A 12,669-nucleotide genomic window follows, 5' to 3' on the forward strand; every position below is an offset into this window, starting at 1 on the left:
AGCAAAGACCAAGCAGAGCCCACACGAGAGTGGACTTGTTACTTAGCAACCTCAGCAGGAAGGGCTGCCTGAGTTGGGCAAACCCTTTTCCAGAAGAAAGGTTGTAGCTGCAAGTGGCACAGCTGGCGGGATAGGCCAGGAGTGGCAAGAAAGCCACTCCTGAATAGAAATGAGTTAATTGTCTCGCTACTCCATACAGTTAATATAACCAACATGCCCTTCTAGGATAAAAGCAAACTTCAGTTAGAATTCAGAGAAGGGAAAAAAAATTGATGTGTTGACAACCCATGGAACATGGCACAGAGGTAAAAAAAAAAAAAAAGAAAAGAAAAAAAGCTAAAAATGAAAATCAGATTATTTCCCTTCTTATACCATACAAAAATTTCAATAATTTCTTAAAGACTACAATGTCGTAACAAATAAGGACATGCCAGTTCTAAAAGTGCAAATCTGCTTTAAAAAATCAGTTTTGGAAAGTTTCTTTCTAGGCTAGAAATGAAAGAATTCAGGGATGAACATCTGTGACTCCAGCTTGCAGCTCTCTTTAAGGAGTGTGTGGGACCAGTGTGAAGGTGACCCCTGAATAACATAATAGTGTTTTTTTTTTTTTGGAAGAAATTAAGAAAAAGCAAAAGCAAACAAGCAAAAGCAATCTGAGATGAATTTAGGAAAATTTGGATTTGTGTGAGCAAAGGGGGACAAGTAAACTATCTTAATTTTAGATGAGAAGAGAAACTAGAATGCTGAATTCTGTCATGCAAGGGCAGGAAGGAACTTGAATATAAGACGATTCTAACCCATCAGTGACACAGAGACCCACGTGCCTCTGGAAGTTACATAAAATGCTTCGATTTCTATCTCAAGGCAATGCATTCTCTACCAGCTTCGACTTCACAGAGTTGTGTCTTACGTCCTACCCTTTAAAGTGATTTATGTTCAACCCTAACACAACCACACGGTCCTCAACTGCAAGAACTGCAATATGATGCAATACCCAAGGGGAGACTTTCTAACTGAAAGGGATTCTTATTAACCACGGTACAAATTTCAGGAAAGCACAGTTATGGATAAATGGCTATAAAACACTGTCTTCTTTTACTGTGTAATTTCTGCAAAAATGAAATTTGGTATCATATCATGAATGCTTGTATTTGTTTCAAGTGTATCTTTAAGGGAAGGCTACTTAAAGATTCTCATGAAAAGAGTAATTAACTACAAAATGATGGGTAAAGTATCTTTTGGGGGCAGGCATTCAGCACAGTGATGGGATGTGTCCTGTGGAGCCCACATCCCCCTCGGGAGGATCTTGGCTTGAGGCCCCTGTTAGGGGGCACCTTGGGAAAAAGGATATGACGGCTCAAGTGCTGGGTGCTGGCTGCCACCCACATGGAAGACCCAGACTGAGTTCTGGGCCTCCGGCTTCCACCAAATTTGGGGAATGAATCAGAGGATGGAAGCTCTTCCTTCTTCCCTGTCTTCTATTAATCTCTGCCACCCCTGGGGAGCTCCACGTGGCATTCCAGGCTCGTGGCTTGGGGCAGGCTGGCCCTTGGCTGTTGTGAGCTTTTGGGCAGTAAAGGAGTGGATGGAAGATTTGTTTGTGTCTCGAGCCCTCTGTATGTCAAATAAATGTAAATAAATAAATCAACTTTTAAAAAGGACTTCAATAATATTTAGGGGGATTTGAAAGATACAAGAGATATAATTTGATGAAGCTACTTCACACATCAGCAACCTTCCTAACGGGCAATGCCAGTAAATTTGCTTTGGAAAAGGTACAGGTTGATAAATCCTTCCAGATATGTTTTCTGTCGATTGATATGAAAAGATATATTCTGTTTAAAATTAGGATTGTCTCGGGTTTGGTGGGTTTAATTATTGGTAATTACCCAGCTCTTGTCAGCTGGTGGCCATTTTATGACAGTGGTATCTGTTGTGTGGGTCAGGTTCAACAGTATATCTCCTCAAACACAGATTTAATGTGCTATTGATGAAACCATTACTCGAACCAAATTAAGGTCTGGGCTGATGTATCGGTCCACGGGGAGCTGTCAGACATGAAGCGAGTAATTAGTATTCATTACTTCATACTTCGCAACATTCCAATTATTAATGAACTTCAACTTTGGGACTATGCTGTATCTCTCACAAGTATTTCTCAGACTTGCATTATTAGAGAAGACACACTAACACGGCCTCCCAGAAGGTCCCCAAAACAAACAAGGAGAACAAACCAAAATGCTACTGCGACTTGAAAACTCTCTAAGGGAATGTGACTTTCTTGCTGGAGTTGCAAGTGTTTTCCCACCTGTGTTGGAAGCACAGAAATGCAGACACTGGGGTGAATGAGCCTGAAGTTACAATCCCAGCGTGGTTCTTTCTTTCTTGGATTTGGTAGTATCTTGTCTTTATAATGTAATGAATACATATGTTTAACCTCACAGGTAATCACATGGAACGACACAGGATTAAGAGGACAGAACAATGGAGTGAAGCACATGTAGCTGGAGATCAGAGCAAGATTCAGTCTGAAATTCTCAAACCTGTGGCTCAGTTTGGGGTGCGATAGAAGCAGTGTTACTCATACAGTGTAAACGAGTATCTCTGTTATTAAATAATGTCCTGTTCACCCTGCTTGCCAGCTGAAAATGATACAATGACCGAGATATCAAAACCTCACTCAAAATATTTTTTTAACCTTGTGCAAACAAAGTTATTTTAAAGACCTGGAATATCTTTAACATCTTCTCTGTCAAAAACAGGAGCAGAAAAAGGAGGATGAGGTGGAAATAGTCTTTACAGGAAGAGGGGCTGATGGCATTGAACACAGGAATGTTCTGGATTATCAAACAGCAGCAGAGGGGAGCCCCTTAATTCTCAGGAGAGTCCCTCACTTGTATACACTAGGAGAGCATATTACTTTGCACACACCTTGGGAAACAACTGGGGATTGTTTTCTGACTTGCATTGTGCATATGCTCTATAGCCCAACTACTTTACTCCAAAGTATACATTCTGAAGAGATTCTTGCCTGTATCCATTGACGTAATTATGAATTTTTTTTTGTGATATTTGTGGCAGTTAAACATCTGAAAACCATCTCTACTGCCACGGCCCCATCAGGTTAGGGGTGGGTCATCCTCAGGTGTCCGTTACGCAGGTCCCTGTCCTCTCTATCAGGGCTTCTCATTGCCCACAGTGTGACCTTTCAAGAATGCATCTGATCCCATTCTTTCCACGCCCCTGAATCTTCACCCGTGCTCCCACAGAATTACAGCTTACGATTTGCAGTGAAAATATGGAAAGGAAAGCAGGATCCTTTGGCTAAAAACCAATTACTGCTGCCTACAAGATTTTCTGCTAGAAATAGGACCCCCTTGAGTACGTCTGAGGAGTTGAAAGAATTCTGAGGAACTGAGCAAAGGTCAAGCCAGAAGGTCCACATTAAAGTCTTCTCACCTTCAGTCTCCAAGCACCCTGCTCATCTTCCTCCCCGTCCATTCGTTCTACCCACTTGGATCCTATTTGCAGCTCCCAAAAGCTGTTGGGTTGCCTGGGGTGTTTTGCTATTTGTTCTCTTTCTGAGTCTCCTACCTGTGTGTTGGACAAACACCCACTCATGCTGTAATGTAATCAGGTCTATTTTTCCCCCATAAACCCTATCCAAGTTCCACTGTGGGCAGGATGCTTCCTTGTATTGTGTCAGTCTACCAGTAGGCCAAGGGGACAACATTTCTGCTACTGGCCTCTCTTCCTCTGAGCCTAGGTAGCTTCTGGGGCTATTGAGTTGGGTGTGTTCCTCACCACGCCTTGAATCTGCAGGCTCTCAGTAGGGTACTGGTTTATAGCAGTGCTCAGAGAGGTCTATTCGATGGCTGGCAGGAAGCACAGAGACTCCACTAGCAGAGTGTCTGGAAAGAGAAACTCTTAAGCTATGTGGGAGACAGGCGTAGGAAAAGCTGGACACAGATTTGAAATTCACCCTCCACAAAATGGTTGTCTCTACAGGTTAGAATTTCAAAATGAGGCTTGTGCATGCAAATACTGCATTGCAGGAAGCATCATGGGTTAAATTCCTACAGATGGTATTGAATTTCCTTAGCCTGATGAAACAGTGATGGGGTGACACTATCAGTTCTAGAAGGCCTCCCAGAGAATGCTTATTTAGTACATGTCCGTGTGGAGAATGAGTTTGAGGAAGTTTGGGAATTACACCCCTGGGGAAGAAAAGCAATAGGTTACTTTGGTCTAATATTTTGTAATGAAGACTTGATGTTCCCTGTCAAATTTATCTCTAAAATCAAAGGTTTTTCATTAATGCTTTATAACCATACTGGGGAGGGAGGATAATGACTCAAATTTATGTCTTTGGAAATTTCAGATTATCCAAACATATGAGAGTATTTCAAAGAGTTCATGGAAAAGAAAATTAAAATATAAACTCATACATGTGCAAAAGAATTTTTTTTTACCATCCACAGATATTTTTTTCCATAGCAAGTATTTTCCACAAAGTTTTTTCAAAAGATTCCACATCAAATTTTTTCCACCTGAGTTGGTGCTCAGGAAAGCCGAAGTTAAAGCTCAGAGAATATGTATTTCCTCTGACAAACAACTTAGGCCTTCATAATAGAGCCTGAGCCTTAATAACAAGAATTTCTCTCTGGTCACATCTAAGATTTTCCATTATATTTTTAACACTTCAGACACAGCTACAATAATATGTATGTGAGGAGCTGCAGTTTGTCAAGTAGCTTATTAGATTGTTCCACATGCGTGTCTGGGTAAATGTTGGCTTATTAAACAATTATAAGTTGTCAGTCACTCTAAGTGGATCTACTTGATGAATACCATGCTCACCGGTTAGAGATGAGCAAGTTAGTCACCCTGAAGTAGGCTCATGTGAACTGACAGGACTAAGCTAGTGGTGACAAAGGAGACAGGCACCTGTGAGGCAGAAGTGGGTGTTAGAAGAGAAGGAATTTGGGGGAAGTTCTGCGATTATACCTCTGTGAAGAAAAAGTGAAAAGGAGAGAGAACAAAATCTAATGAAGCCAAGCCAGTGGTGCACTCCTGGAGCAGAAGCCAGAGGCTTGCCATGGCTTTCCCTGGGCCCTCCCAGGCTCGGCCAAGGACATACTGGTTGCACGTGACCTTTCGTACATTTAGAGGACAAGTGAAATGGAGGCCCCTTGGCTCTGGGAGAAATAGTTTCTGGACACCCTGGAAGAATGTTCTGGAAAGTGTAGTGTCTCACGCTGAATGGCACCTGCTGGAAAGCCAGGGAGAGATCCTTATGGCAATGCCCAGGGGACGGTGCCCACAGAGCTGAGAAAGGGATAATGAATTCTCTGTGTTGGAAAGGTTAGATGCATGTTAAGTTAGAAAAACTAGAGGTAGCCTAGTAAATTTGATTCTGTGGATGTTATTATGATGGAGAGAGACCAAGAATATTTAAATGTTGTTGGGTCAACTGGCTGATAGCCTGCAGAAACAAAAAGATAGACCCGCATCTATCACCATACACTAAGATCCAATCTACATGGATAAAAGACCTAAACCTACATCCAGAAACCTTCAAACTCTCGCAAGAAAATGCAGGAAATACCTTGCAAGACCTAGGAGTAGGTCCTGACTTTCTAAGAAGGACACCAAAAGCAAGAACAGTAAAGAACAGAATAAACAAGTAGGACCTCATCAAACTAAGAAGCTTCTGTACAGCAAAAGAAATAATCAGCAAAGTAAAAAAGCAACCCACAGACTGGGAAAAGATCTTTGTGCACTATGTAGGGGATAAAGGGCTAGTCTCCAGAAGATACAAAGAACTCCAAAACAACCAAAACACCAAAACAAACAAGCCACTCAAGAAATGGGCATGAGAAATGGGCAAACATTTCACAAAGGAACAAGCCCAAATGGCAAACAAACATATGAAAAAATGCTCCAGTTCCCTGGCAATAAGGGAAATCCAAATTAAGACATCGATGAGGTACCACCTAACACCAGTAAGATTGGCCCACATAAAAAAGAACACCAACGACACTTGTTGGTGAGGATGTGGGGAAAAGGGAACCCTACTCCACTGCTGGTGGGGCTGCAGGTTGGTACAGCCTTTATGGAAATCAGTATGGAGAACACTTAAACAACTCAAAATCTGCATACCATACGATCCAGCAACAGCACTCCTAGGAATATATCCAAAACACCTGTTTCACGACAAACCAACATGCACCCCTATGTTCATAGCAGCACAATCAGTAATTGCAAAAACATGGAAGCAACCAAAATGCCCATCAGCAGAAGATTGGATAAGAAAGCTTTGGTTCATCTACTCCATGGGATACTACTCAGCTATTAAAAAAAACAAAATGCAGTTCTTTGTGGCTAACTGGGCCCAACTGGAAACTATAATGCTAAGGGAAATGAGTGAATCCCAAAAGGTTAGATACCACATGTTTGCCTTGATTTAGCCTGTAATTTTTGTTTGTTTGTTTGATTGTTAGTTTTTGAACCTGTCATTGGTACTGTCTCAACCCGTGTGTTTTGAAAAATTGAACTTGCATTATTTTTAACATATTGTTTACTCAATACTATGTCAATTAATTCTATAACATTGTATATTGTTGCTGATGTTTTGTTGGGGCTTTTAACTGACTGAGACTTTACTCTGTTAGCTCTACCTTCAGACCAGAGAAGGTCTCCCCAAGAAGCCGCTGAACTTATCTCGACAATAAGATGCTGGACTCTATGCTAAGTATATGCTTGCAATGAAGGAATCCCAACTGAACTTGAACTGTGGTTATGCAACAAGGTGGAGGAATCCACCATGGGGGGAGGGGTATGGGAGGGGTGGGAGGAATCCCAGTGCCTATAAAACTGTATCACATAATACAATGTTATTAACAATAAAAAAAATTCCAAAAAAAAAAGAGAATAACATGAAGCAAGTCAAGGTACAAGTCATATACAATCAGGGCAACCACACTCAAGATCTTATGCAAATTGTTGAAGTTAGAGAGAGTTTGGCATAAAAAAGGGGTATGTACCCCTCAGATGGGTGGCCATGCAGTGTTTAGTCTGTAAGTTGGAAAGCAGGTGAAAGGTGTCTAAATGTACCAGACAGATAAGTTGGATATCTGGATCCTATTGAGGTGGCATGAGTTTCGTATGGAGGTGCCATGCACTGGAAACACAGACAAATCACCAAGATGTCAGAACATTGCACTTGACAGTGAAGGTAAGAAATATACTAATGGTCAAGCTCATTTAGCAGATGACTTGAATGAAAAATACTTACTTTCCTTTTTTAATCGTGTTCCTGCCGAGCAATGGATCTAGGAGAGGATCTACACTTTCCTCAAGGTTTTCAATTAAGACAACATTGCCAAAGGCCAAAGCAGCTTCAATGACATTCAGAAATCTTCGTGTTCAGGCAGATGTGTGACCACAACATGTAAATAAGCACAGGGAAAACGTCCAAAGTTACTCATGATTAAAATATATTTAATAGATATATATTTTTAAAATGGGACAGATGAACTATTTTACAAAGTAGCAGTCTAACTAGATGATAGAAAAAGAACACATTTCGGGATAAATTTTATAGTCATATTTTCCATGTGAAATTCACCAGGTTGAACAAACCAGTCTTTGGATAAATTAGCTGCTTCTGATAATCACGGTTGAAACCAGTGTAACTGATTCAAATGTCATAAATTCAAATTAATCCAATATACAGTTTTGGTGAAAAACTGAAATGACGTGAAGTGCCTTGAGATTTTATCACACTATAATTTTTTTTAAGTGTTTAAGTTCAATCATGTAAAATAGCCAACACTTGTGTTACTTTGTTTTTCAAAATCATCTTTCTTCACCAAAATTACTTTTCTTCAAAGTACTCGATAGGCAAGGCCTATATTGATGTGTACAACCATATGCATTCTTTATTTTACTTTACTAAGATAATAGGGAATCAAGTTAAACATCAATAGGTTTAAAATATTTTTCACCATCAATTGAAACAGCTACAGAGAACAAAGCTTCCTACTCGCTGAGTTCCTAGGATAGACTCCGATGACAGGAAATCCTAAGAGTAGATTTTATTTTCCAAAATGATGTGTAAAGGACCTGCAATGTGGCACTGTAGACAAAGCTGCCACCTGAAACATTGGCATTCCAAAATGGGCACCGTTTCTTGCCTTGGATGCCCCACTTCCAGCCAGCTCCCCGCTAATGGCCCAAGACAGCAGAAGATGACCCAAGTGCATGGGCCCCAAAACCTATGTAGGAGACCTGGAAGAAGCTCTCGGCCTTGGCCCAGCCCAGCCTCAGCCATTGTGGCCATTTAGGGGGAGAATCAGTGAATGGAAGATCACTTCTTTTACTGTCTTTCTGCCTCTGTGACTTTCAAATAAATCTTTAAAAAGTGACATGTAGGTGTGCTTTTAGCCTAGCAACTTGAGCACTGGTTTAGATGCTTCCATTCCACACTGGAGTATTCAGGTCCATACCTGGTACCAGCTTCTGACTCCAGCTTCCTGCCATGCAAACCCAAGCTAAGAATAGAGCTGAATCAAGGCTTTGGTGCCTTGTCACCCATGTGGTTGATCTGGGTTGAGTTCCTGGCTCCCTGCTTTGTTCATCTAGTCATTGCAGTCATTTGGAGGTTGCGCCAGTGAACAGAATATTTTGGTTTTTTTTTTTATGAAAGAATTTCTAGGAGTATGAAAATAATAGAATCTCAGGGTCACAGCAAATGCATGATAATTACTGCAACACAATTCTCATGTTAATACATCAGGACAGAGAAAGCAGATTCAATGTAGCGTCATTTACTTGAAAGAATTGCAAAGAGAGACAAGGAGACAGACATCATTCATAGCTGCTTCACCCTCCAGATGGCTACAACAGCAAGGGCTGGGCCAGATCAAAGTCAGCAGCTTCTTCCAGGTCTCCCATGTGGGTGCAGAGGCCCAAACATTTGGGCCATCTGCTGCTGCTTTCTCCAGGCCATCAGGAGGGAGCTGGATTGGAAGTGGAGCAGCCAGGACATGAACCAGCACCCCTATGGGATGTTGGGAATGCAGGTGGTGGCTTTACTTGCTATGGCACAATGCCAGCCCCTATCTGTCTTCCCCACATATAAATGATTGTTATAATTTGACAAGTAAAAGTTTGGGAAAAATCAAGTTTTCTTCAGGTATTCAATGTTGGAACTTACAGTAACATTAGGATCCCACTATAATATATATTTAGAAACCTGACCATTAAAGATCATTAAGCCAAAATATACAGTTAGCTATCCTTCTCTTACACAGACCAAACAATCTGAAGCTGGAATATGTGGTATTTGAATTCGTACTCCAAGAGAAATTTATAAATTGACAGCCACAGTTTTCCTCTCAGATCCCATGTTTGTTTTACCCTGCAATTTGATTGCTTTTCCAGGAAATGAGATCCTGGCCAGTGTAAACATCCTTTTAATACGGATCACCAGTGACCAGTTATCTCACAAACACCGAGAGTTCAGACCCCTCAGATCTGCTTTGACAGCAGGAACCCAAAGCCAATCCCGCAGGATACACATACCCTTTCTGGCCCAAGTGTGTGACCTTCAGGTCTGATCCATATTTCCTCTTGATCCACTTCACCCCCTGCTGCTGCGGGTCTATCATCAGAGGCCAGCGCTCACAATGCATGAGGATGGCGGCGTTCTCCGTGGACATTCTGTCGCTGGGCAGTCCCTCGTTATTCCAGGTGGCAACTGTAGCATCATCCGTCAACACGGTGATCACATCCAGGCCTTTGGTTATGGGCATGGAAGCCTTTACAATGAGAGGGGAAGGCGACAAACAGGGAGTGTGACAGAGGGAGAATCAGGCATGACAGACAAGGACACAGAAAATCAAAGCCAAGAGAAAGAGCCACCCACTCTTGGGGAACCCACTCTTGAGGACTCTCAGGAGTCCCATACCACTCTCATCATGAAATACGGCTTGACCAGTGAAACCCACTATTTACAACCCAGAATCCTACCAAGTGTGGCATTCCACATCCAGAATATTAACTGCAATGCCTTGCCTTCCACCGACAGGGACTTCGCCCTTGAGTTTACAGCTACTGCACCAGAATGCACACACCAGGAAAGAATGGAAGGCTATGGCAAGTTTACCTTGAGGGTTCCTGGGGAGAAGATCCGACTGAAAGGAAATGAGGGGACAGCACTCTCTTGGGCAACTGACAAAGTTTATTTCCATGTTACAGTTCTTCTACATTTAGTAAAACTAGAGTTTAAACCCAACTCAGAATTAGGTCATGTCTGGGAGCAGAGTTCAACGAACACTAACAAGGCATCTTGCTCAAAGTACTACTGAACTAGAGAATAGATAAGGAGCACTGTTGGTCCTTGGCTAGCTGACTACACAGAGGACGTATGTTCACCTATCATTAAGGAGAGCATGAAAGCACATCCAAGGACTCACTGGGGGCAAAAGTACACTCTGAATGAGAGGCCCTCCACCTCCTCTTTCCTTGAGCCTCTTCTCAACAGGATCCCACAGGCCTCTGCTGACCCAACCACCCTGTTGGATGTATTCTGACAGGACACCAACAAGCTATTTGCCCATGGAGCACCATCCAGACGAGCATGTGACTCAGGCATTTCTTATGTCATGGTCACCCAATGTTACAATATTCTCAGATGGACAGAGTAGGAGAGAGGCCAGGGGGCACCAACAGGCAATCACAAACCTGTGGAGAACCAGGATCATTCTTCATAAAAATAGACATACTTTACAAAAACCAAGACTGTGGGAAAGAATGACAAAGAAGGGTGTGATGGAAGACAAAAAAGAAGGGACCAAATGGCTGAAGTCCTGGACATTTCAACATAAAGAGATTGGGGATGAGAGAAAAACCCAGTGAAGGCTAGGAGCTCCCAGTAAAGCAGGAGAAAGACTGGAAGATGGTTGTGTCTTAGGAACAAGTGAAAATGCCAAAAAAAAAAAAAAAAAAAAGCAAGCAAACAAACAAAAGTCATCGGTGGGAGAATAGGGTTATCAGTTGAAACTAGAGTCCCCAATCCATGAATCAAATGGGCTTCATAATTGTGAAAATGAAATCTGACATGAGATTTTCCTGGAGTGTGGGGACAAAACAACAACAACAACAAAAACGGTCCAGAAAAACTTGAAGAACAGAGGAGGTGATTGGAGTGAGGGCAGAGAAGTGGTACAGCAGTAGCTGGTCGGTCAGACAGGGTGACAAGTTTCTTGGCGTGTGTGTGTCTTAGTGGGACAAATAACAACGTGTTTAAATGCTGGTAAGAAAGCTCTAGTAATGCACTGATATGAAGGAAAATGTTGATAACGACAGAGAGATAAGTCACTCTAGAATTGTCCTGGAGGAAGATAAAGAGGATGAGAACTAGCACACAAGCAAGGTCATTGACTTAAATGTCAATTGTTTCTCTTACAGCATAAAAGAGAAGGCAGACTATATGGGCACAGACACTGATAGGCGCTATATGTGTTGTGGGAGTTTTTGAACTGCCATGTATCAACCATATCAAGTATCTCTACATCCTTGAAGGTTTCTATTTTCTGGCAGAAAAATTTTGCTGTGATTATTGTAGTTTTAGAACATATTTTATTATCCTGAGGCACAAGTACCTCTTACTGTTCTATTCAAAAGTTAATCCTGACTGTTTTTAGAAACATAATCTTCCAGAAAACTCTAGGATCAGTGAATCAAGTAAAAATATAATTCCCCTTGGGGTGCTGACTTGAATGAAGTTGAATTTCTTTGCTAAGCAATGAATTTGGAATCAAAAGTCTTCACTTGTGGCAAACTGTGAAGCTTACTCGGCTCTTGCTTCTTAGAATTAGTCCCTGAGAACAGAAGGTGAGCCTGGTGGTTCAGTCTCCTACATTCCACATAGCAGTGCTTCAGTGCAGCTCCTGGCTCCAGCTCCTCACTCGAGTTTTCTGCCAATGGACTTTGGTAGGCAGTGGTAAAAACTCAGGCCATTCAGGTCCTGTCATCCACATGGGGGCCTTGGGTTGACTATTTGAGTCCTGGCTCCTCACCTGGCCCAGCTGCAATCACTGTAGGCCTCTGAGGAATGAGCCAATAGATATGAGCTCTGTCCTTCCCTACGTCCTTTCAAGGTTGTGGTGACTATGTCAATGGATCATCCATAAATGGCATGGATTATGGATTTTATAAATCACAGACTTACTCATCATTTGTTGGCTAGTTTATTAACAAACCATCAGGATCTCTGTGAGGGTGAAATGAATTTACCTACAGATGAGCCTTGAACTTCCAAGGAATAACACAGTGACAGTCTCTTTCCAGAAATTTTCAATATAAAAGTGAAACTGGAAACCTGAGCAAGCAATTTAGATTCAAAGATTCTTTTTTTTTGAAAATGACTCCTGCTGGGATGCCTTTAAGAGTGAAGTGTCCCTGGGACACTTAATTTCATTCAGTTTTGTAGAAGTCACATGGACAGGTGCTGATGCCATGGAAGCATCTACTGTGGAGACTGAGCCATAGAGATCCATGTGGAAACTAATGTGCCAAGGGGTTTGGTGTAGCCTTGAACCCATTACAGACAGGGCTGCACACATCAATTATACCATGTGTGCATCAGCTAAGATGACAGGG

The 12,669-nt window shown here is 41.9% G+C and overlaps 1 protein-coding gene across 1 annotated transcript in view; it reads right to left on the reverse strand.

Annotated features, from left to right (window-relative positions):
• Nucleotides 1–12,669, reverse strand: part of DNAH11 (dynein axonemal heavy chain 11) — a 271,297-nt gene that overhangs the window by 46,764 nt on the left and 211,864 nt on the right. The window contains exons 64-65 of the mRNA XM_040964541.1: nt 9,589–9,824; nt 7,298–7,420 (exon numbers count right to left, since the gene is read on the reverse strand). Coding sequence (XP_040820475.1) covers nt 7,298–7,420; nt 9,589–9,824 — 359 coding nt within the window. The remainder of the gene's footprint in view (nt 1–7,297; nt 7,421–9,588; nt 9,825–12,669) is intronic.

The sequence above is a fragment of the Ochotona curzoniae genome, unplaced genomic scaffold, assembly GCF_017591425.1.
Source record: "Ochotona curzoniae isolate NIBS_2020 unplaced genomic scaffold, NIBS_Ocur_1.0 scaffold_3835, whole genome shotgun sequence".
Taxonomy (NCBI): Eukaryota; Metazoa; Chordata; class Mammalia; order Lagomorpha; family Ochotonidae; genus Ochotona; species Ochotona curzoniae.